Genomic DNA, 26,721 nt, shown 5'->3' with positions numbered 1-26,721 from the left:
AAAAAAATGTAAAGCGACAGATGCCATTTGCATCATCCATCCATCCAAGGGTAGACGACGTAAAAGGCATAAAAGCACTTACCTCTTCTTGCTTAGGAATGCTGAATTTGGCTATCTTTGATTTGGTCCTGGTTGAATCAGGCTTGTTAGAAGGCACTCCCCTATACGACTTGGTTGTCTCTGCTGGTAACTTCAGCTTCGGAGACTCATCAGGAGCCTGGTCTTGACCATCCATTGGCCTGACATAAGCTGTTGGCTTCTGCTGAACCAGACTGGGCTTCGAAGCAAGAGAGGGCGGGAAGTTTTGGACACAGTGCCCACCACTGTGTTTTGCTGGCCTCTCTTGAGCTTGAGCTCCTCCTTCCGAGCTACCATTGAGCTTTGCTGGCTGCTGCACTCTGTTGACATTGTCTCCTAGTGTGGTCCTCAGCGAGCTTTGCTGGGCAGCGTTAGAGGAGGAGGAGGAAGAGGTGGGACTCGGTGCATAGCGTTTTAGTTTGTCCAGACTGGATTTTTGGTTTGCCAGTTTGAAGTCACCCTTGTGTGACTCTAGTGACCGGTGCCCATGCTTGCTCGCTCTCTGTTGGCCATCTGAAGCGGTGTTGTGCCCAGCCTTCTGCCAGCCCATCGTGGTGCTTTTGCTCTGTTGGGCAGGTTGGGCTGCTGGTGTGGAAGTAGTAGTGCTGGAAATGGAGGGAGGAGGTGGTGGTGGTCTTGAGTCTGCAATAAGATGCTCATCGGGGTTGGGGAGAGATGTCTGAGGGACCCCAGGTTTTGGAACCCCAACAAGGTGACTCTGGTTTGATCGGTCAGTTAACAAGTCTTTCATTTCATCATAGTTGCCCAGCGTATTCTGGATACGGTTTGAGAGCTCATCCCCCTTGTTAGTCTGCAAAACAAAAATCAAGTGTTCTGCAAGAGTCAACATAAGAAAAAACCAAAATTCCCTGACCTCTTCTGCAGAAACCCTTATTGAAGTAGGACTGGCTTATTCAGCAGTGGCGTTGAGGGATGAAATCGAAAATCCTTATTGTCTCTGAAGACACTTGTCAACATCTTAAATCTACCCTGAACTGGAAAAGCTATAAAGGGCCTTAGAGTACATAAAAAAAAGAAATCTATCACTGGTATCATGCTGTAGTTAAAGTATATTACCTGGAAACTAGAAAATTTATTATTGCAACTACACAGAATGTTTTGGATTAAATCTGACCATGACACAACTTCTCCTGCAGCCCAGTGTGAGCTCTCCTTCAGCCATGAATGAAAACACTGCATTCCCAATTTCCAATTTCATATTGCAGCTGGGAACATCCACTGTAAGCACTGAATGAATTCACTGGGTATAAGCTAGCCAAATACTCTGAGGTGACTTGAAGAACACTCGTGGGACAATGGAAAAACTACAGGTGATTCTGTTCCTTCTTTGAAAACTCTGTGAGAGGATGGTTGCTCTAGGGCACTCTCCTCTTTGAAAAATAAATAAAAAAAAGCCAATACAACCTCTCACATTCTTCACAATGCTCAATGCTTGCCGTGTGCAGCAGGGGAGACACAGCTATGCTCCTACCTCTTTAAGATTAATTATTTTATTTAAAATCATCCATTTATTTCCTGACTGAAGAGGCTCCACAAAGAAATAAAACAAGAAAAGACAACATACTGGAAAAGATTGATAACTTTTGTTTTAAAAGCCACTGTAAGCAAAAGGGTGTATCATTAGCATCTATGTAGCTGAGATTTTTCTGAGCCCTGCCAAGATTCAGGTGTGTGATGTTCTTTGCTGCAGGTTTTCAGAGGAAGACAGTAATGAGCCACTGGTGTTCTCCCTTCTCTGTTCCAGACATGGGGTCTGGATGGGAAAGCTCCCATTGGATTCAGAAGGCAAAGCTTTTATCTCAAGACTCTCTGTTTTAGAGAAAAACAGAAAGAAGGAGAAGGAAGGGAGTAAAGGGAGTGGAGAGACCCACTGAAAGGTATAAAAAATATGAAAGGTGTAACAGCAACATTGGTATTTTTGGTTTAAGACTTCAAATGAAATCGAGTCACTCAAATAAAAATGTTTAGGGAAATTCCCTTAGTTCCGAATTTTTTTTAGGGTTTCCTATAAAAAAAAAACTGAGTCCAAGTAAGTATGCCCCACAAATGAGCGCAGTGATTGCCACACACTGATTTTCAGAGGAAAACTGTGGAAGCATTCCTAAGCTAGGCAGCAGAAGCAGTCCTGCCTTGCTTGAAACTCGTCCCCTCAAATTTCAAGGACACTACCTTGTAACTACACAAAATACATTACAGCTAGCTTTCTGATATGCATTTGTTACAATGCTGTCCTAAAAGAGTTGAATATATATCATAATATATATATATGGAAGGGTAGTGAGAAGTGAAAAACTCAGAAGTATCGCATTCGCAACACTGCTTTGTAAACTTGGAATAAGATGGCTCAGCTCTGACAGACTGATGTCTCTGCAGATGCAATTGTTGTTGTCACAAGGACAATAACCTGCTACAAAAACTGGGAAGCATCACATACATCTGAAAAGAAACACGGTTGGAGATACTCTTGTGTCTCCTGGGGTCAATGAAATGGCTTCTACACTTGGGCATCCCCTTGACCAGCAGAATTACTCTCTGGAAGGCACAGAAAATTTTCCTTTTACCCAGTGGATCTCTTCTGTGCTTCCAGAGGATCCTCCACCTTCTGTACATACCTTGCAGAGAGGGATGTGTTTTCAGCTTCTCTGCAGGGAGGGAGATCTGCCCTTTGGCCTGCACCCAGCCTGATTCAGCCATGCTGGGCATGAGGTTTCCTTCCCTGCTGGGAGCATGGCAACAGGACCACCAAATGGAACCAGCCCCTGACACTCACAAATCTCCTACAGCGCAGAGAGCTTGTGAGGCAGCTCTTTACCTGATGGCCTCTAAGTCCATGAACGTAAGAGAATTTACATACCAGTTTTGCCCCTGGGAAGTACAACTTCCCAAACAGAAGGTCCATCCTTTCTGATGGCTGCTATGGGGATGGGAAGTAAATAAAAGCCTAATTGCAGATTGTCTTCTATAAGGATGTGGTGTGAAGGTCACACAAAGACACCTCCTATTAAGAGATCACCAATAAACACAAGAATAATTGCAGCAAACTGGTCTAATGCCTGTACCACAGCACATGGTGACAACTGGTTGGTGTTGTTTATTCCTTCTGAATACACTGGGGACAACTCGAGGTGAGAAGATTTTGTGTTGAGCTGAGCTCACCTAGAAGAGTTCACCTACATCCTCTCGGGAACAAGACGGAATCTGAGGTAACTTGTTACGGGCTTTAAATGTAACAGTTTGTCCTATTATTTGCTCTGAAATATCACTGGCCTTAATTAATCAGTCACATAGGGAAAACACGAAATGAGTAAGAAGAAGAAGCATTTAGTGCAAATATATTTAACTTACAGCACCCTGATACTCTTCTGGAATGCAAGATGTATCCATGCACTTGAAGACTGCAAGATCCAACATTTCTAAAAATAAGCCTGAGAGTTGCATGGAAAGCCATCAGAATTTTTTTTTCATTAAAGATGGACTGGTTATGGTTAATGAGGCAAGGTATTATGTCCAGGAAATATCCAAAATGAAACTCCTACTTTTTACATACTGTAAAAGACATTTTAAGTAAAAGATACTGGATCTCCTGTAATCCTTCACAAAGGGTTGCTATGGATACTTTGAACAGGATAAGGGGCAACCCAAAGAGTCAGGATTTTTCAGAAAATCTGATGTTACAGGAGTAGTGACACATGTCAAGGTGAGAGAGGACATGAGATTTAAGAGATTTCCAGTTTGCCTTTTATTTTCAGACATGGCCTTCTGAATGGCAAATCCTTTGGCATTAGCTCATGCTTTTCAAGCTGTGCAGAAGAATACTGAATTTAATCAGAGCTTTTAGTGAATGTCTGCTGTAACTTTTCCCCTCTGGAAACACCTAAAAATTGAACATGATCTTTAAAGACAATAAGAGTGGATTTCAGTTTTGCTTTCACAAAAAGGTTTCCCCTTTTGCTGTCAGCCTCTCTCCATGTTAAGATCACGATGGCCAAGCCACAGCTCTGCACCCCCACACTGCAGGTTCACAAATGCTTGAATTAGTTCAGACAGCACAATGGTCCATTGCCAGTGTAGAAATGACATTCAGAGTACGCCACTGCTGAAGTTTTGGTGTTCAATACTGTCAGAATGACTGGTCTTCCCAAGCAGCTCTGACTGTCATACTAACAGAGCTGTGGGTGGGTTGTACAGCTGGCCTGGGCTTTGTCTTTCTCCATGTCTCCTTGGCAAAGCCAGATGTAGGATGCATTTCTGCACCACCTTCTTTACATGCTTGTCCAAAACAGGGACATAGTGTTTAAAGATAAGAAGCATGAATGGAGCCATTATTCTGATCTCCTCACCACCCTCTCTCTGCTTCTAGAGAGACAGAAACGTTTTTTCATGCACTCTTCTTGAAGTTGATGGCATTATACTGTGGTTGCATAGAAGTGCTTTTAGGCTGTGTGAGTCAGAAACTCCCCAGGTGTTCATGACACATGAAGTCTGTGCCATGACATTCAGTACATTGGCACATAGATAATAATTAAACTGCCCAGAATATTCCAACTATACCACTTTTATAAGTGATTTGAGTCTCAGTACTACCAACTTCAGGTACTACAGACAAAACGCTACCAGGGACCCAGCAAAAGGACAGGCCTTTTTTATGAGAGGTCTATTTGATTGGACCTACCAAACAGAAAATTATTAGTCCCCTTTGCAGCAGAGCCACTGAGACACAGCTGACTTAAAACTTTTCAGGCTTTTTTTTCATGGATTAGCCCTTGATTGGTAGCACAGCTGACTTTTCCAAGTAGAGCCTTAAGGAGGAGTTAAAGACATTTCCCAGGGTCTCTAAATACCTTTGTAATGAATCTGAAATTCAGGCAGCTGGAGGTCAGCTTCAAGGCAGACAGAGTTGTCTTCTATCATGGTTTGAAAATGGTAGATCTTTCTTTTTTTATTAGGGACTCAAAACAAACAACAATTTGGAAGAACAGCAAGATAAAAGCTGACCCTGGGGCACAGAAAGCAACACAGAAGCACAGAAGTCAGGTGCAGAAGCCAAGTGCCAGGTCCCAAACAGGACTGAAAAGAGGCACTAAAGCACCCAGAGCATCAAGGACAAGTGATGCTGTGTGGAGGGAACGGCTTCACAATGTGGTGGTTATAGCAGTAACTTGGGCATTACTCGAAGGGCAAAGTAGATGATGCTTTGAATCATGGAAAGTCACTGAATTGACTGGGGGAGAGGAGCAGTCCCCATGGGATCTCTGGTCCTGTTCACAAGCGCTTCGTCTGCAGGCTTCTGGATGCAGCTGGTAAGTGCAGAAGATCCTGCTTGACCTTTCTAACAGGGGTGGGGAGAGATGGTAGTGTCTCATCTCACTACTGTTACTACGAGGGATAAAACAGGGAGTTGGGACTCATAAGTTACTTCTGCCTTTGGTAAGGGTAAAACATGTCTTGAAGACAAATTTTGCTGCTAATGCTTATGAGGGGGGTGGGGGTGGGAAGCGAACAAGAAAACATTTCATTGCATTAACCTTGGCCAGAGCACAAGGTTTACTGTATTGTTTGACTTTCACACCACACAATTCTAATGCAATTGTTTTCTTCTAAAGTGTTGCAAAAACAGGGCACTGTCGCCTACACCTCCTAGTTTTAATTCCATCTCAAATATTCTTAGGATATTTCTGGTTTATTTCATTCTTACTGCTGCTGAACATCCTAAGAAGCTTTTATATATATATATATTTTTAGATATATATTTAATATATATCACATATATTTATATATATAAAAATATATATAATATATATTTTATATATCTTCATTTATATATTATATATTTATATTTTATATATAAAAATATATTTTTATAGAATATTATTTATATATAAATATATATAATTATATAAATATAATTATATATATTAATAATAAAATATATAATATATAATATATATTAAATATATATAATATATAATAATATAGATGTATATAAAATATAGGTATAATATATATAATATCATATATAAAAATGTATATATTTTATATATAAAATATATATATTATATATATATAAAAGCTTCTTAGGAATTTATTTATTTATTTATTATTTATATATATATATAAATGATTCTCAACGAACCGTAGATGTTCTCTGAGAACTATGTGAGGCTAGCACTTGTGGAAGTATGCTGAAACTTGGACAATGCCTTCTGGAGGCTACATTTTTGTACTGCAGAATAAATAAAGAAATAAAGAGCCACCCAGCTGGGAAGCATCTACCTTGTACGGTTCACTGAAGAGGGAGTAACTCGTGTTAAATGCGCCATCCTCCTGCTGGGCCTCCTGATTTCTCCTTTCCCATTCTTTCCTTCGCAGCACGTTTCTATCTGGCTCATACACACTGCAGCAAAATAAAATAAATAAATAAAAAGGAATAGCTTTTTAAGAGTTAAAAATTAGTGGGCAACATATAAACCAGCATGACTTTAACAGTGAAGAACTCTGATTTGCAGACAGATGGCAAAAATAAGCAAGAACATGAATCAGATGAATGCCAGTCCAAGCAGGCTAGGGAGGCTCAGGTCTCTGGGAATGCTGGTGCTTTCTTCACACAGAGACTAGATAATTAAATTCTTACAGAAGAATAAAAAAGAAATCACAGGGCAAGATCTAGTCTGTGCAGAGCTTCTCTGCTTGAAATGTGACAAAGGAAACATCTAAGCAACTTTGACAAAGACTGAAAGTACTCTTAAGGCAGATGGTAATTACAGCTATGAGTAAATAGAAATTATGAACATATTTCCACTTATGACATATCCTCTGAGTGTTGTAGGAGAATGCTCCTTTTTTTCACATAGATGTGTTTCTGTAGTGATTCTTTCATTAACTAGCTCCCTAAAGAGCTGTTAAAACTACATGCTGTAGTGGTTTCCACAGTTAGGCTGCTTCTTCTGATCTCTGTTAATCAGCCAAGTCATGAAACTACTACTGAAACAATTCTTCTTTCTGATCGATTTGACACTATCACAACTTCAGAGCATGAATAAATGACTACTGGCACGACAGTCTCTGTGTGACTATTAGAGTGTAGCTGGAGAAAGAGTACAATCACTGCATTACACAACAGTATTAATTTTTAGAAATTAACTGGCCTGGCCCAAATACAGACATCCAGGATAAAAACTAACTTTTTTTTTTTTTACTTCCCCCCCCCAATTCTAGGTAAATGCACGACAACATAAACCAGAGAATCCTTTCCCTGAATTTCCACAGAACAACACAGCTTCACACATTTCAGTCTGCTGTGTTTTATTCTCCTCACGAAGGAAACCAATGTGCTTAAGAAGGTTTATGTGTTATTTCAGGACAATGTGATGAGTGCACTGATTGCTTATTTTGCTTAGCTCAGCTAATGCCTTTCTTCTGGCACTGTAAATCTGTAAAGTAGAAATATACATTAATGTCATGTAAGTGCACCATGTGTTAATAAGAAGAAGGTTGTCTTGCTAACCAGCTTCCCAGTTAGGAAAACATATGTTGTATTGGCTACCCACGTGATGCTACCTAGTATGCCTCAGGCAAGGCAGTAAAAAGGCCAACAGCTATGTGATTCTAATTCAAGACTTGAGAGAGCTGAAAATACACAGGATATGTTAGATACTATTAGTATTTAAAAACAAGGTCTTATCAGTCACCAAACAGACACAAACTCTCATGTTTAGTGGTTAATGCTGCTAACTGGAAGGTGGAATACCTATCTGATGGATCTGAGGGCACCTGAGGGCAGATGCCAAATGCTGAGGAGGGCTCTCAAACACGGGGGCTAATTGTGAACAGAGGGTTGCAATACAGCAGATTGGAGACAGCTTCCAACCACCAGCTTGTTTATTCCACTAAGGTTTTTTTGTTCTATCCCGTATTTTTCATGAGCAATGCATGTTATTCACAACAACACCCTCTCTTTGAAAAGCAATGTCATAAGGAGACAATCATAGGGATAGAGTTTTGGGCATGAGAAATTGCCATCCTCTATGAAGAATGGGGGTAGTGTAGGCCTCCCCAAGGGGTCCCTGTGAACGGAGACCATCCGCTGCACATGCTGCAGAGGCCAGATGCAGAAATATGTGAGTAATGGTCCTCAGTTGCTACATCGTGTTATCTGAGCATTCTGCCATCAATTAAGTCAGGGTAAAAGACTTTCTTACAACACCGTATGTGTGAAAAGTAGACTTTCTGCCACCCTGAATAGCTGCCATTGGACTGGGTTTTCCTGGAGCTGCAGGGATCTACAAGTTCATTCTCAGCCACATTTCGTCATCCGGAACCTCCAGACTCTTTGAGATGCTTTGCACTTGGATTCGAGCCTGCAGTCAAATAGAGGTGGGCAGCTCCTCTGAGATTAATTATAATACTGATCTCTACCTGCTTTCTAGCAAGTAAACAAGTGCAACATTCTTCACTATGACTCATACAAATTTGAAAATGCACTGGGGTAATACTCGTAAAGTGGAAGGACATTTTTATCCCTTTATTTGATGGAGAGATATTTGATGAAGACATACAAGTTGTCAGATCTCTGAACCCCCTTCTCAAATGAAAAGTTCGGTGTTGGCAATACAATGCACAACCTGCAATAATTCAGAATGATTATGCAAATGGCAAAAACCATGAGACAATGCCTAATATGCCATCTACAAGCAGTAAGTCAGGAAGAGCCACAAGTTGAGAGTTGTACTCCTTTGCTAATACCAGATGGCAAAATCTCTAGCATTTGTGAGGCTGCTCCTTATTTGCATGAACATTGCAACAATCACATTTCCTCGAACGCATGTCACCAAATGTATTTGTTTATGTTTGTTCAAGAAGAATACTGCCAACTGCTGTAATTGTCTTTATTGCAAATACTTCAGTTAATTGCAAATTATTCTTCTTAATAGTTTTCTTCCTTCTTTTTTAAAATTTGTAATTTAAAACAATTCCAAATTTCCATGTACTTTTTCAATTGTTTACACTGTTTCTTTTCCGTAGCTAAGCCATGAAGAACAAGTTCATGAAAAATCTCAGTATTTTTTCCTCATCTGGGTGTGCCTGTGTATGTGGGTGGTGTATCTGTATCTACATGCATTACATGCATGCTCACACACCAGTTTATTGACCAAGAGTTTTGGTAGTATGGGCCAAAATGTAGAAGCAGGTTCACAAGACTTGCAAACCAAAGAACATGCAAGCATTAGTCTCTCAAAATTCAGTGTTATTTTTATTTGTTTCATACAAGTCAAATACAAAAGGATTAATTCAAACAGTTTAAAAATAGTTTTTAAATGGTGCACTGTCATTTTTTAAATGTTTCATCTGTTTCAAATTAATGTTCAAAGGACATGAACTGTAGCATGAGTAACAAGTTAAACACAGTAGTTATATAATTATATATGCAATAGTTATATATGAATAAAGGTTGCATTGTAAAAATTACACTATCTGGAATTTAGCACACAGCTTTAAAAACACATTGACTTATCTCAGCCTTAAGATCTGCCAAGACACATACTGGACATACTAATTATGTCCAAATAACAGTGTCTCAGGTTCAAAGCACCTTCAGCACACCATCACCATCACACAGTCACAGCAGCTCTCCTCTGCTTCTTCTATGCTGCTTTGAATTATTTCACTCTCAAGTTACTCTATGGATCAGAATACCAGTGGATTGCCAGACTTCTCAGAGTAGGTACACTTCACAAATTTCAATCTGTTGTAATGACTTTTGGAAGATCATGTTGCTGGGTAACTGCTCTCTTGCCATGCAGTAGGTGAGCACAACTCCCCACAAGACCAGCCTGAAGAGAAGAGTCCCAGAGAGCTGGTGCCTGACAGGAGGGTGGCTGCAGCACCAGCCTTCCCACAGTACTGACAGAAACACTCACAGCTTTCTTCACGCTAATCCTGACATCAGAAGGAACTGCTTCCTTTAGTCCTTAATTAGAAATAGACAGAGATGGCTCAGGGGAGAGCCTGGGAGCAGAGCAATAACCTTACCTGAAAAACCTGGGACTGTATTTAATCTCCTTCAAAACCCAAAGAATTATGTAGTCTCAGGCTAGGCTGATAGCAATCATATAAAAAGCCTAAAGTTTTAAGTGTTGAAGAGTCTCCCTTTCCTTCTTCTATTTTATTTATTTATTCATTTTAAAAGCACACTGCTTCTGACTCAATTTACCTCCCTCAGACACCGCTACTAGGAACAACCTAGGTCTGATCTCCATGATGATCTAGGTGGAGACAATGCACCAACATAGTCTCCTGTCCTTCAGTTTTATGGAATGCCCAAGTTTTGCGTTCAGAGAAAGATGACTTTTTCCACAAACTAAAGCAGTGCATCTTCACTGACGAATTACATGCCTTAGCAGATGGAGTACTCTGTCCAGTTCTGGGGCCTCCAACACAAGAAGGACAAGGAGCTCTTGGAGTGAGTCCAGAGGAAGGCCATGAAGATCGTCAGAGGGCTGGAGCACCTCTCCTGTGAAGACAGGCTAGAGAGCTGGGGCTGTTCAGCCTGGAGAAGAGAAGGCTTCAGGGAGACCTTAAAGCGGCCTTCCAGTACCTGAAGGGGCTACAGGAAATCTGGGGAGGGGCTTTTACAAGGAATTATTTCTTTTACAAGAAATTATTTACTGTCAGGGTGGTAAGACACTGAGAAGTTGTGGCTGTCCCCTCTGAGGGAGGCCAGGTTGGATGAAGTTTAGAGCAACCTAGTCTAGTGGGAGGTGTCCCTGCCACAGCAGGTGAGTTTTAACAGCTGGCACATTTGAGGCTGTAAAAGACATGGGCATGTAAATTGAGGACGAGATCACTTGTGCTCCCTAGCCTAGCATCAGCTTGTTTTCTGGCAAAGGAAGGTGAAAGTGAGCCAAGCTGCCATACCAGCACCACAGAGGAAGGTGTTACCACACGTATACAAACACACACACGGTGACAATTACTGAATTTGTTATAGCTTGCAGTAATCTGCAGTCCCGCCTTTGCCTTTCCAGACCTTCCAATATAATTTTCCGTTCCAAAGATTCAGTTCATTATTCTCTGAATCATGAGGGCTTTGCAACACAAACACACAGAAACACACACATAAACTTGCTTCTGCCTCCCCACCCATACAAATATTATGATATGGACTTAGCAGGAACAGTTTGTTTATTTGTAGTTAATGTTTTTGACCCAGGAAGCAGATCTCCTTCACCCCAGGAGCTACATGTGGCACTTTGCATAAAACTTTCAGAAGATGAAGTCCAGACATGACAAAAGCAGAGCTGACACTTTACATTAACATGTGACATCTCCTTAAATAGGCAAAACAGAAGTTTCTGTGGGCACCTGGCAGGCCTTTGCTACAGAAGACCTAGATTCCATTTGCAAGGGCTGAGCTTTTTTCCCAGGGGCTGTATAATTCCCTAATTTTGACCAAACTGGCCCTTCTTCTTCCAGAATCAGATTAAGAATATTCATATAAAATGACATCAGACAGCAACACCCACCCTCCTAGCATCATGGAAATGACACTATCCCCAAGCTGCCAGGTGGAGCCCCTGAATATCCCCCCAAGTCTACAGAGTTGACCATCTTACAAACAAACGAACAAACGAACAAACCAACCACTGAAAACACAACCCACACCATAAGTGACTAAAAGATACATGCATTTCAAGAATAAAACTAGACCTGTGAAGTTTTCTGTGAGGACACATATATCTTTGAAATTAAATTTTAGCACACGGTCATTTCTGAATTATGAACAAAGTTGGAACTGCTCCAAAGCCATGAAAAACAGGCAATATTTCAAGAAAATAAATTTTAAAACTATTTACTGATTATTCTCAACATCTGCCCACAAATTATAATCTGGCACACAAGTCAATATACTAAATTTCTGTCTGAAGTGAGAACAATGTCTTAAATATTTAACAGCCTAATTCTCCCCTGAATTACCATATTTATGCCAAAGTAGCTAAATGCATAACTCCAGGGAAAACCTTACACAACACAACAGAAAAAACCCCAACAGTCCAACCCTAATGCAGGACAGTGATTATGCAACTGAATTCAGAATAGAAATTGGATTCTGAAATTAAATTTGTCGTCATTCCCATATCTCTGCAGTATTTTAAAATACAAAAGGACTAACCAGCCAGAGACCTGATAAAGGTAATAACCCCAAACACTTTTAGAAAACAGTTCTAATTCTGACAATTTAATTGCAACAATTCAGGATATTTTGATTGCTGAACTGTGGTGCTTGATATGGAAGTGCTATCATTTAATGCCTGCTTTTTATTTTGCTGTTCATGTCCATGGTTTTCATTGACCAGTTTCTTGGTACTAGCTTCATTTTCAGCTAAGTATAAACAATAGTTTGGGAACTCATTGCTAGTGGGTTATGGGGAGCTCTTACAGATGGCAACCTTACAATTTTGAGCATTATATGATTTCCCTATTGACACTGAACTCTCAGTTTGATGATAACAAAGGGACTGCCTTTGATGAACAAGTGGTATAATCAATAAAATAGCTTCCTAGCTTGCAACTGACTTTTTTAGACTTTTTATCTAGCTTAAACAGCAGAAGTTAATTTGAGGATTTTTACAGTATTTTTTCCCATTTACAAACAGAAATGCCGTGGGGTAAAGCAATTACTCTGATTTACTGTGTTCACTTTGATTGAACATAAAGATGTAGCAGGGTCTCAAAAAAGCAGTAAGTTAACAAACTGTGCGCCTATCCACAGACAGATAAAGTACCTACTTTGCTATTTCAAAGAGTTTACCTCCAGGCAGCAGCACAGAGCAAACATCAATCAATGACATGTGTCTAAGATGAGATTGATGTTTACTCTCACAGCTTTTCATCTTACATCCAATAAATTATTTTTCCTGCACCAAAATGCCTGGTTAAATTTCATTTTTCACTTTGCAGTATCAGTTTTAAAAATTTAGCTTCCAGCAATTTTAGAGCTAGGATTCATTGAGGCCTCAGCTTTTACAGCCTGTTTATGATTTGTATTAACCATGAAACACTACCATCTAAACATGAATACGATCAGGGAGAGCCAAGCTGGGCCTGTGCGGTGGCAGGTGCGGGCTGGAAGGTGTGAGATTGCTTTAATTATCTGCCTGGAAATTCTGAGTCTGAAACCAGGAGCTATATTTTCAGGGACAGATATATCACATCTACCAAACGAATGCATATATATGTATCATATCTGCAAAATCAGCATCCGAGCGTTCCAGACAGATCTTCTGAGGACTCACGCCGGGCGACTGGAAGGACCCAAGGAAAGACTAATTGTGGGCACAGTTATTATCTTATAGGGGCTCACATCCAACATTCACAAAATGTGAGTGCTTTGCATGCAACCTGACTGAATTTTAAATATGCACTGAAATATTGGGAAAACCTAGGCTTGCAATTGAGAGTGGGATCTAGGTTGTTGAGTCAGAGCAGTAAACATCACAACAGAGGAACAGTAAAAAAAAAATAAATCCAATTTAGTTCAACATCTGCTTGTACAAGAGCACCTATTCCAGCTTCTGACAAAATGTGCATTTTCTTTCCTCAGTGAAGTTTTGCTCAATGAGAGAAATCCAGCTATGTCTTTTTTCTTCTTTTTTTTTTTTCTTTTTCCTTTTTCTTTTTTTTTTTTAGTTTCAGGATTACTTCATCACATTGTAAAAATCTACCAATCCATACCTACGGTATACATAAATAGCAAAAAATTCATTGTTCAGTATTAACAGGTAATTCTATAGTCAGTGGCTTACTATGTTATTTTTGCTATTAAGTGCTGGTGCTCTCTTTTTATAACCCTAAAACTGCTGCCAAAACACCTGACATGGATAAAGATCTAATAATGACATGGAGTCAAGTTAGAAACAGAGCATTACTATAACTTTTAATTGCCCTGCTCTAACAATTTATTGTTTAAAAGTGTATTCCCAAATTACAACTTCACCATTATTAATAATCTTACACCTGGAATGGGTGCTCCTTTTTCTCCACAATCCAAAATGATACATAAAACCTCCAGAAATTAAATGGAGATCTAGGCTGCCAAGAAACAGATACTGTAGATGAGATAGGGGAAAGTATTCCTTCTGTATCCTCATCCACATTTTTCCAGTGGAGAGAAAAAAAACCACAAGACTGAAGAGCACCAACCAGACAAAGGACCGACAAGCCCTTGTTAACGTTACTTTTTGTTGCAATTCAAAAATACAACAGCTGAGGGGATCAATAAGGAATCTTTTTTTCTCCCTGACCTAACACTGCTGAGTTCCCTGGGCTGCTACCCAACAGCCTTACCTAACTTGGGGATGTATATCTCTGATCCAGTTTCTTCTTACATTGCTGCCCTGCCAGAGATGTCAGACACAACGCTCCACTTGTCTGTTTTTCTCCACAATGATTTCTACATCCTTATGCATGGGAAATTGTTCCAGTTACCATTTGCCAAGCTTGCCTGTTGTTATTTTCCCTTGAAACTTCTTCTATAAGCTCTTTACAGTCATAATTAGTACAAAATTACAGGGGTTTTCTTTTGAACAGGCATCCGGCTCATCTTTGTAGAGGATGTGCACTCATAGGCAAATTATTCATAGAGTGTTGGTGTGTATCCTGAAGAGTTCACAGACTGAATATTGCAATAAACTGAATTTACTCCTACTATTGCCTGATTTCTAGGGATGTTCTGAACATTTAAAATGTAATGAAAAGTGTACGGCCTTTTAAGAAACTATTTGACATTTTGCAGCAAATGTTTAATTCTTTATTCAAAATGATTGTTGAGCTTCGTATTGACGTGTTTGCTGAAAACTAGATTTCAGTCAATAAAGTTTTTCAGTAGTGAAAAAATTTGAACAAGTACCCCAAAAAATGTGGAAAATCATGGTTTGCCTCTACGATCTTTTTCTTGACAAAAGGTCTTTTTCAGAAAAACAACAAACCTCCTCGCTCCCATTTTTCTCTAGCAACTTAAATAGCCTATTCTTTCCACGGGGCTCTGAACAGTGATCCATCTACCCACAACTAATTGCAGGACTGAGAATAACACCAAGGTATACTTCACCTTCACATTGCACACACAAATGGAAAGCTCTGTAACTGGTAAGAAATGTCACAAAGCAATTCACCCTGGTGCAATTTTACTTAAAGCAGCAAATGCAAAGACCTTAATGAATCATTAAGGCCAGATCAAAGAGCACTCTGCCACTACAGAGATAACAGCAATGTCTATTAGAAAACATTTCTGGCATAGTAGCAAAAGGACCAAAACATTACAGACTTCCATGGATAATAAAGACCAGCAGTTTTAGCTGAAGTTGTTAAATGCTCCTGGTACTGCTAAGAACCCCTATGATATGTAAGTGAAAGACACAGAGATTCAGTACTTAAATGTAAAGGCTGTGAAAACTCTTGCCTGTATTTATATTCTGTGCGCTTGATTTTAGCTAAACATTCAAAATGATCTGATGTCCAAAAGGCAAAGAAATACAGCACTGAAGTACAAGGCAGAGGATTGCAGCTTTATGTAGTATTGTACTTGTATGGAAAGCTGAAGTGCGGTATTTCATTATGAATGTGTCAGCTGTTAGTAACCATCAAATCTATGACTCATGAAAACGTCTATACATGTTTTATTAACAAAGCAACATTTCCAATTTACTCTTACTATAATGGATAATGACTGGAGGTTCATCAGGGTTAATCAAGAAAATGATGTAAATTTTATATTGTGCTATGTTTCAGTTGGCTTAAAATGGATCTTGGGCGACAATCTTTTTAATGTGTTTAATCATGATTTACAGCATTATGGAAACCACACAACAGCCTCAGTCTGGAAAAAATAATTATGCACAAGTCAGTGCATAAGTCATCAGATTTTATGTATTGGCAAAAAATCTCTTTGTGAGATCTTCTGTGGACAGTCATTAAGTTTGGTTTCTGTTGAAATAGAATCATTATGTTTTGGAATGCCTTGATTTAATTTACCTTTATTTCATATTTTATAGGTAGACAGATAACTTATTATATTATTCTATATATTACAGAGGAACCATCACTACATACAGACAAGGCTGGACTGAGTTTTAAACCGATGTATGTTAGCATGTCTACATGATAAAAATAAATTTGGATTATGTTAACCATGGCACATACAGGTAAAGCAACAACCAAAGCAGTTAAACCCTATGCCACCTGTACAGATACAAAAAGAATTGGCCACTGCCAATGTCCAAATAATAAATCCACTAAAACCAGTACTTTTGCTTATATGAACACCTGGAATGTAGCTAACTATACAAAGAAATTGTGATTGGTTTTAGAAATTTTATCTGAGTCTGTAAGTACAAAATCTTATAATGGGGAATTATGAGACTTCATCTTCCTTTTGCTCAATTGAGGCAGAACAACTGAAAATGAAAAAAAAATAATTAAAAAATATATATATATATAAATCTAAATCTATCTAGACATAGACAGCTTGCTTTATATGAACAAAAAAGGACCACTGTAAGAAGTCTGGGTTCAAAACCGAAATAAAGTTGTGGTTTATATACAACTTTAAGCTACAGAGAGTGAAAAAATGCTTATATAGAGGATGTTTTACTCTCCTTTCACAAGAAACTTGTATTAGCCAAACATACTACCTTGCACCATACAGCTATCTAGCTTCTCTAAAAGACATGGTATATATTTAAACTATAACAAATGTTACTTTCTTCCCAGTTCTTCCTTCTGAAAATGGAGAACATAAACTGGGCCTGTAGAAGTAACAGCATCACCACATATCCTTGGAACTTGCATGAGAAAATTGCCCAACACACAAACCATGTAACTTTTAGTTTCTTACTCACTACAGCCTGACTACCCTGTGTGGCTTTGTCATCTTTTGACACACAGCCCTAAGGGATATCAAGGAATCAAAATCAGGCAGAGAAGTTAGCCAAAACCAGCACAACCATGCATAAAAGGATAATTTGTGTTCAGACATGAATACAAATGCATACATGTTAAAATGATGAAAAAGTTAAAACTTTCACGGCCCATTACTGCTGCAATTCATGTAAGCTGCTTACACATGCTAGCCCAAATTCATTCTGCCCATGAAGACAACTACATCATAACTCATGCTGCTCACCTTCAGAGCTGGACAGAGGAGCCCCCATGTGCTCCCTTCCTTAAGTGACATGCAATGGGAAGTTGAGGCATTTTATCCTCCATTATAGAAAAAAAACCCAAACAAGAACAAAACAACAAACATTTGAAACAAACCCATATTTTTTTGTTTGCTTGTCTGTGTCTCTCTTGACACTCTTCCTCTGCCTAAGAAGAGTGGTGGTGACACAACCATAATACAAATATCATACAAAACAAAATGTAACATGTCTGGAATACAAAACCCTAAACATAAGAAAGAGCAAAATAAGCTCCTGTATTGTAACTTGCAGAAACAGCATAAATGTCCAAGTGCCTTGCTCCCAAGTAGGTTGAAATTTCTTTAAATATTTCCAAATCTGAAGAAAATTACATAAAAACGACAGAAGATGATGCAGAAGCTTTAATGGATGTGGTAGATGCAGAAGCCATTCCAGAGATGTCCGTGCAGGGACGGTGCCAGAGGCAGATGGTGCCTGTTGGAAGGGATCAGCCTGGTTCCAGCCCAAAGTGGGGAAGTTAGTGACTTGATGAAGCCAGATACATTGTCTTCTCCCTCTCTAACAGCTGCCTTGCCCTCACTACTTTTTCTCAGCAAATTTTAGCTTTAGCCACAACAAAAGCTTGTAAGAGAGAAAAGTTTTATTTGTCCCGTATACTTTATTTGAAGTCTGAGTTCATAAATGCATATTCGTGCCACAGTAAATCATAAGGGTATTATTTACTTGTATTGTAAGGTGTAAAATTCTTAAGAGTTTAATTCTGAAAGTGGTAAGAGGTATCTAAATTCTATGTATTGTTGTAAAAGCATGAGGAAGGGTCTAATTTGTATGTATTATTCTAAAAGCAGGGATCTGGGAGATGTCTACAACATTGTTATCTGAATTTTTCACAGCAAAGTTCTCATTTTACTAGGCTAGGAAGCTTAGAAATCCCTGAGTCATTTTTCCTGCATTTTTTTTAAATGTTTCATAACATTGAACTTCAGTTTGACCTTCTCTCATTCCAGCGTCCAAGAACAGGAAATCTGTGTGCCCTCCCAGAAAGCCCACTGAAGCTGGTTTCATGGGAAAAATTCAGAAGGACTAAAATCCTTCTCTGACAGGTTTTGCATTAAAAAAAAAAGTCAGAATTTAATTTTCTCCCGCTTCACTAGGTTAACAGAATATAAACAAAAGGAGTTAAAACACTCATTAAATACAAACAAACACACAAAAAAAAAACAACAAAAAGAGAGTGGAACAAGTATGAAGGAAATTCCTTTGATTTTCCAGTTCAGAAGAGCCAACAATATGGTGATGCTAAAAGTAGGAGATCTTTTGCAATAGAAAAAAGAATCCACACAGGAGGAAACCATCCTGCAGCTTTATATTGGTACATTATCAACCTATGATGCCACAGTCCTCTGGGGATGGGACAGGACTGGGATGGATAGGATTTCGAAGACAAGGCAAGCTCTGCCCTGACCCTTATCCATCCTTCGCTGCTCACACACTCTCAGGCTCTCTAGTCTTAAAAGTGATGACAATCAAAAGCCCCGCAATAGATACCCAAATTCTTCTTAAGAAGTAACATTTGAACCTTGTGGAAGGTGTTAAACATTTTAAAGACATGGGATAACTCTTGTAGATCTAATAGCACTCTCCTTTTTCCACCAGAAGCCAGCACATCTCTGCACGTTGGAGAGGTGGTGTTCCTGGAGTGGGCTGTAACTCAAGTGAACAGGGGAGTTACTCCATTGGTGTTAGTTGCTGGCATAAACCTGAAATAGCACTGAACAGAAAGGTGAAAAAGCTGCTTGCTGATGCCTCCCAACCCTGCTGGACAGGCCCACTGTGGAGAAAAAATGACAGGGAGAGAGCCCAAAACTAGACCACTGCAGGTGAACTTGATCGTTATTTGAATCCAAACAAAGCACAGAATAATTCACACTTGGTAACTGGAATATCCCAGTGCAAAAACTAAACAGAAGCTGTTATTAGCAAGAGGATATTTTGTTGCTAGCATGCCGTGTTAAGCAGAAAACTGCTACTACATTTAGCCTTCCTTAACACTTTCCTAAGTAGAAATCCTGATATAGCTTCTCAGTAACATAGGCAGAGAATTACTTTCTTCTAGGTAATGGAAAGTAAAAGACTTATGTAAATATATTCCGTTTGATTTTTTAAACACAAGTAAAACAAAATAAGCTCACTGAATTTCTTCAAATTTGGAACAGCTCCTTAGAAAACTGTTAAGTAATTGTAACACCCATGTTCTATTTTGTTGTGAACCTGTTTTGCTGGGTTTGTAGTATTTTAGTAACTCAATGACAAAGTTTTATCTAAGATCTCTGAGTTTTTACATAATTCTAAATAACATTTTGCAGTTTCTGGTGTGGGAATGCCTAGCCTACCTAATTTGATACTAATGACATACCATGAAAAAGAGAACTTAATTAGAATCTCAGGGAAGAAACCATGAAAGGGATAACACACTAAATAAAAAGTTGAGTAGACATAAGAATCAAGCTGAAGATAATATTATTTAAACTTAATCCATTTCCAATTAATACGTTCTCTAACAATTTGAAAGCCTAGGTGTTGTGGTTTGGGCCCAACACAACAAAAGGAACAGCCCCATGGCTGCTCACTCAGCTCCCCCCCCACACACACACACACTCTGGGATGAGGAGGACAAAGCTCCTGGGCCGAGACAAAGGACAAGGAGGGTTCTTCACAGATCAAGGTCCCGGGCAAAACAGACTCAACTTGGGGAAAAACAATAATTTAATTTCACACTAATCAAACACACGCAGGACACAGACAACACACAGAGCAGGGCTTGCATATGTTACCCCACCCCTCCCTTTTTCCCGGGCCCAAATCCCTTTGTTCCCAGTTTCTCTCCCTCCTTCCCCCCAGCGGCACAGGGGGACAGGGGATGGGGTTTAGAGTCACTTCACAGGCTGGTGCTTCCTGCTGCTCCTTCCTCCTCAGGAAGAAGGATTCCTTACAGTCCTTCCCTGCTTCCCCACGGGGTCCCTCCCATGGGAGAGAGTCCTTCACGAACCTCTCCTTCGTGAGTCCTTCCCACGAGGTCCGGAGCTGCTCCAGCCTGGGCTTCCCACAGAGTCAGGGGCTGCTGTGGGAACAAACTCCCCTGGCGCCAGGGTCTTCCAAAGCTGCATAATCCAAGTCCACTGGCCACAAAATCCAAGTCCACTGACCAAGTTCACCCCTCCTCACCCCTTCAGAGAATGTTCCACCATGTTCTTCCATGAATGCAGGGGGACAGCTGCCATCTCACCATGGGTTGCAGAAAAACTTCTGCTCAGGCACCTTCTTCCCCTTCTTGCTCACCAACCACCAGCACTGCTCTGCCTCTCCAGCACAGCTCTTCTTATGTAAGTGTTCCTCTGCTCAGGTTCTATCTCAGTTCTTTCGTATGCTAATTGCTGAGGCACATCTGTTGTCCCTCTAATGGATCCTTGGCTGGGTTTGGAGCAGGAGGAACTTCTCAGCTTCTTACAGGAAGCACCCCTGGGGCCCTTCCCCCAGTACCAAAAATCCTGCCCAACCAAATCAGCACACTAGGTTTACCATCCTACAACAAAACTTCTTCTATATACATGAAACATAAAGACCATACTGCTCTGTGTATCTGCCCAGGGCCAAATCAAACAGAACAGAAATTCCTGAACTTCATCTCACATAATGAATCTACTTTGTCCAAATGCTTGCAAAAGTGTATAACCCTCAAACATTAGCTGATTCTTAGAAAGCACTTTACAGAGTTAACAGCCTCCTGCTTCCAGTGCAGGAACTATCATATTGCAGTCTATTTGATGTCTGTTGTCACAAAAGCTTGCAAGGAGGAACAATCTCTCTGTGACACAGCTTCAAAGATACACAGAGCTAAAATACAGCAGCCATGTAAAGACTAGGTTCCCTGAAGCTGATACAACCCAAATATTATCCTGCAGCAGAAAAAACAGCTGAATGATTCGTGGTCCCATTTGGGTCCCATTTTAGCAACTCAAGCACACAAAACATCTTGGGTCCTCCAGGTCTTCCTTTCAGTCTATTCCGGTGCAGGGCACTGAGAAAATGCATGCCCTGGCCTGGGGACCTCTGCTGTAGGAAGGAGGTGGTGTAGCCGAGGAGAGACAGATGGAGAAAGGAGTGAGGTATGAAAAAGGACAAACTGTGTTTGTCTGGTTTAGAAAAGAGAAGACTGCGAGACACATGATAAAGATCTTCCCACTTACAAAAAAATGTTGTAGAGCAGACAATGATGAATTGTGCTCTCTGTCTGCTAGGTCACACAACTTAATTGGCAGCAGAGAAGATTCAGATACAATTTTAGAAACGCTATCTAACTTGATAAGAAAGGGCTAGAAGAGAGTGGCTATCTACTCCACAACCTACTTCAAGGCTTCTTTAATTCAGAACAGGTTGGCCAGTCCTCTCCACAGTCCTGCCCCCACCAGCAGACAGTTATTATTGTTTGTTCCTTCTCAGGCAGGTTCAATACAGAAAATAAACAAGAATAGGTAATCTTCATCCACTGACCAACACAACTCCATTTCCTCCCTCCAGATGAGCAACAGTGCCTCCTTACATTATTGTATGGGATGTCTCTCCTCCATAAGTACCTGCCTCTTAGCACTTGCCAAAGTAAGACTTACTACTCTCCCTAACAAGGAAGATGCTTTTCTGGGAGGAACATATATGAAATACAGCTAACTTCTGGGCTAGGGACCTATGGATGTCCTTGTGCAGCTCCTCCACAATCCTGAGGGACTCACATGTGCTATAAAGGCCAGACACTTACTGTCAGGCTGGCCTAGGTGTGCTGCTCCTGCTTTAGAGCTGAGGGACAGAATAATAGCTCTATGCAGCCCAGCATTCGGAATAATTTTTTGTTTGTGCTTTTTTTAATATATGGGCTAAAGGACAGAGAAAGTTTTCTTTCTGCAGTCACTGAATTCAGAAACTGATCTGTAAGATGTGAGAGCAGGAACATCTTTTCCGCCATCTCTAAATGAACCATGCTTAGCTGCTACAGACACACAGGGCACACAAAGGGAGACATGCAAAAAACAAATAAAGCTTTTAAAAAACATCTTGCACTGGTGATCGAGATCTTAAAACAATCTCTGACACGAAAATTCCAGAAGGGGCACTACCCATGGCAGCTTATATTTGCTATTAGAAATTTACTTCTGATCCCCCAAACTCTCTGGTGCAGAAAAGATCTGAATCTTCTTTTACAACAACAGGAAAGGCAAGGGGTGAACAAAACGATTTTGTAACCAAATGTCACAACTGCTCCCTCAGTCACCAACTTGTAACATCTTCAGGTGATGTGAATGGCATAATTCTACTCATGTCAAAGGTGCTATTTTACTTTATTCTGCATAAGAATGGAATAAGATCTTAATTATGCCAAACTGTATACGCCAAACACTAAGCACCAGCCATTCAGAGCCAACTCACTAAGATTCTCATCTGTGTGGACTTTGGGGACACCTCGGAGATACATGGTTGAAAACCACAGCTGGCAAGAACCTAACCACCTCAAAAGCTGAGTCCTGGAGATTAAGTTCACTGCAGGCTGCACACTAAAAGGACTACTTTTTCACTTTCTTTCAGGATTTGCAACTATGCAGTGGATACAGTCTAATAAATAAACTTTTGGAATAGGAAGTCATGATGTTCGAATTCTACCACGTGTTGCAGTTTATGACACAGCAGAAGACATTGTACAAAAAATAAATGAAGCAATGGTGACTTCCTTTCCATGGGCAAGCTGAAAAAATTTACAACTCTCCCTGTTCTCCTCCAAAATAAACTTTTTTACACTTACAGGTTTAGAAAAAAAAACAAGAAAGAGGAAAACAGGTTGTCTGTATAGTGCAGATAAACTATATTTTGTGTTCTGATGAGACATATTCTACAATGTGAAAATTATGGCATCTCTTGTCACAAATTAAGGTAAATACGTATTTCTTTTTGTACCGGTTTGGATGTTTTTGCTTACCTGTTCAAGCCATTGTATCTATTAGGTGCCATCATAAAAAGAAAATACTGTTGGCAATATTTATTTGTAGAGACAAACATCAATGCTAAGCACTTAGCAGTACATTACGTTTTTTTGAGGATGCACTTGGGGGAATCAAAGTATTTTATTGCACAACAGATACTATTCTGTTGTACTTGCATTCCTCCAAACTTAAACCATTCACAATGTTTTATTTCTGAGCATACATAACCAAGAACACTGACTGGTGTGATACTGTTAAGTATTCAAACAATTCCTGCAGATCACTTACAAAAATAATGCCTTTGGGTTTCTCTTTTTCTTTGCCTTTCCTTTGTCAGTGCCCTTATATGACATGTTCTTGGAAAAATGAACCACATTTGCTCCATTTACTGTTTAACAAAAATAAAGCACAAAAAATGTTATCAGCTATAACTAAAATAATCTAGTATTTGTATTGCACTAATTTGTCAGGGGTTGAATAAATGTTAATTACACAGCTTTTAAAAATCAGACTTGTTAATGTCATTTTTAATTTAGAATGTTACTTCATAAATGTTTTCCATTGTGTTAATTTACACCTGTTATTACAGCCTCCATTATTAGGTTTACACTGGAACAGCTACTTTGTGCCACTGAAATTTGCTTAAAACAGCAGAAACAATTACTAATTAGAAGGGCATGTATACTTTAATTATATTTATTTCCTAGTCTAGTTTTATATGTAGCACACTCTGAAAGTGTATGATTCAATTAGCCAAACCCATTTATCTTAGGCAATTCCTCAAATGAGCATTGCTTGGAAAGACAGCAAATTCTTTCAGCACTACTTTGCCTCATAAATTTCATAGGTGACACTAATAAATACATATGGTGTCTGGGTATCACTTTCTATGTGACCTCATTGCTTTCTCCCATTTTTGCTAATGCTTACTCACTAATTGCAAATTACCAGGATGACATTTGATTTAAACATCGAGCCCAACTGTTTTAATCAAATATTTTAAACCAGTGACATGGAGAACCATCTTAAGCATTCATAAACTCAGAATCAATACAAGATAAGCATTCTGCTCATTCACTTATCTGCACAATGTGAAATTACTACCAACACTCATCCCATGAAATCTAGAGCTAGTCTTGTGTATTACACAGTGCTTTGCAAATTTAAAACCGAGTGCAATTTAAACTTCTTGGGAACAAAAAGTTAGTGACTTTACCCTTTACAAATAGGGGTCCTGGAGAAGTTTTTCCACTGAAAGTTGCATTGTCTATTCGCTCTCACAAATTAAAAAGGAGAGCCATAAAAATTCTTTACAAATTACTTCCCTGAAGCTTATACCTAGTATTATGTTTTAAACCTTAAGTGAGGATTAAAAAAAAACAATAAACAACAAAACCACAAGAGAGTTATGCTTCCAATTGATAGTTGCTCCTAATCTATGTAAATGATATTGGCAGGTAGTACAACATACTGTTGCTTTTGAATAACACTATTTCAGTACTTATAAAAAAATTCAGTACTCTGAAAAAAAACCTGAGGATAAACTGTATAAGCCAGGAGGAAACCCCAATGTGTTATACATCGCAAGGTGCTCTGCCTCGTTCAGCCATCAGTTAATGCATTTATACCACCCCACTATCACTGCATGGGCACAGCAGTTTTATGACATTCAAAGACTGTAGCTGATGCGGTCAGGGCTATCGTTTCCCAAACAGGGGCAACTATTGCATGTAGAAAGATGTGCAACAGCTCTGCCTATCAGCCATGTCACCTATAACATTAAAATACATTCATTTAGATCACATTTTGGACTGCTTGGGCTATATTTTATACTTTCCACCACAAAGAGAATTCATTCCTAGTTACATTTCTCTTTAACATATAGACCGTAACAAGAATTACGAAAATCTAAACTTCTAATAAGAATCAAGCCAGTATCTTGTGTGGCCAAAGATCACAGACCTACCTTCTCCTAAGCCACTTCAACGCAGAAAAGGAAACAGTGTATAAAAGGAAAGCCTGATGTAATTCAGAAAATGCTGCTATTAAAAAGTCAGCATTTTAAAAAAGCTAACAGAGACATAGCTCAGCTGAGGCAATTATTTTGTAGGTTAAGAGGAGAGAAATACTGCTGCAACTCAAGATTTGTCTTCACAGGGGTTCTCAGGAAAGTCAAGGCAAATCAACTGTGGGAATGAAGTCACTTCCCAGTCAGATGAACATGTATTATGGCAGCTTATCCTTCCACCAAGAGTAAAAGGGATCAACTGTACTGATGTAAGATCACCTGAGACTAGACCAAGCATGTTCATGAAGAGGTGTAACATGCTTTAAGGCTTGCAGACTGACCTTACCCATTTAGTGCCTCCCCTGCTCTTATCCATGGCATGTGGTCACCGATAACGAAAGCTTACTTAATGGACACCTTCTCTGACCTTTCACTAATAGCACCTTCTCTTTTATTTACATGTGGGGCACAGGGAAGGGGGAGGTTATATGAAGTGCACTGGCAATTTCTAATAGCTATCTTTAATAATGAAGTGTAAGATAACAAATCAAGTCTGAGTCATAACTAATTAAAAGAAATGGAAATTGAAAATGAATGTAATTACTCAAAATTTCTGAACAGTGCCTCTACTATAAAGTCAATAATTAAAATGCAGAAATCAGTGTTTTGTAACATAATCAAGCCCATACACAAGCAACTTCTGGCCTCTCTTCAAGTGTCTCAGTTTTGAATATCTCTGCTTTCGGAAAACTTGGATTAATATAAATGTTGGGCTTTTTTTTCCATAGAAGAAACTGATGAGATGTACTTTGTCAGATGTTGACCACAGTATGCTGCCTATGTAATTATGCTACTGTCTTTGCAACAGCAGAGAAGAGGCATGATGAATTGAAACTGAAACAATGCTGGTTGCATTATTTTGCTGCAGTCAGAAATACGTGTACTTGTGTGGTACAACACAGTTGTAATGAATCTGAGTTAAGTGCTAGGATGCATAGATGCAAAGCAGGTGTGTGCCTTTTAAAAAGGGGCCTGTAGGTGCTAAATTAAGCAGACTTCAGAAGAACCTTAGTTTATAAGAGAAATATATTGATTCACTCTAATATTTTTCCTCTGACATCTACCTTCATGTATCTATGGGCTGGTTCTTTCTAGGCTTGTCCAATATGGATACCCCAAAAGGGGGTTTCTTAGGTGCAACAATTGATTAAGCAACAATATTGATTTTCTGACCAAATGGTCATCCTGGTCTAATTCTTTTTGCTCTGCCACAACATATTTGACCCAAAAATCACAGAAAAGCCTGGTATTTTCTTCAGTGTTTGCAATGCTGGCCCAGATCAGAGCTTTCTGATTACTTTTCACCAGAATCCACCAGTTAATTTTACTC

The 26,721-nt window shown here is 39.4% G+C and overlaps 1 protein-coding gene across 1 annotated transcript in view; it reads right to left on the bottom strand.

The window, feature by feature from the left end:
* AFF3 (ALF transcription elongation factor 3) overlaps nt 1-26,721 on the bottom strand; it is a 332,087-nt gene that overhangs the window by 275,325 nt on the left and 30,041 nt on the right. The window contains exons 2-4 of the mRNA XM_051611002.1: nt 6,373-6,493; nt 564-889; nt 83-434 (exon numbers count right to left, since the gene is read on the bottom strand). Of these exons, the coding sequence (XP_051466962.1) occupies nt 83-434; nt 564-889; nt 6,373-6,493 (799 nt within the window). The remainder of the gene's footprint in view (nt 1-82; nt 435-563; nt 890-6,372; nt 6,494-26,721) is intronic.

The sequence above is a fragment of the Apus apus genome, chromosome 1, assembly GCF_020740795.1.
Source record: "Apus apus isolate bApuApu2 chromosome 1, bApuApu2.pri.cur, whole genome shotgun sequence".
In the NCBI taxonomy this organism is placed as follows: domain Eukaryota; kingdom Metazoa; phylum Chordata; class Aves; order Apodiformes; family Apodidae; genus Apus; species Apus apus.
This window is presented reverse-complemented; position numbering and strand designations above follow the sequence as displayed.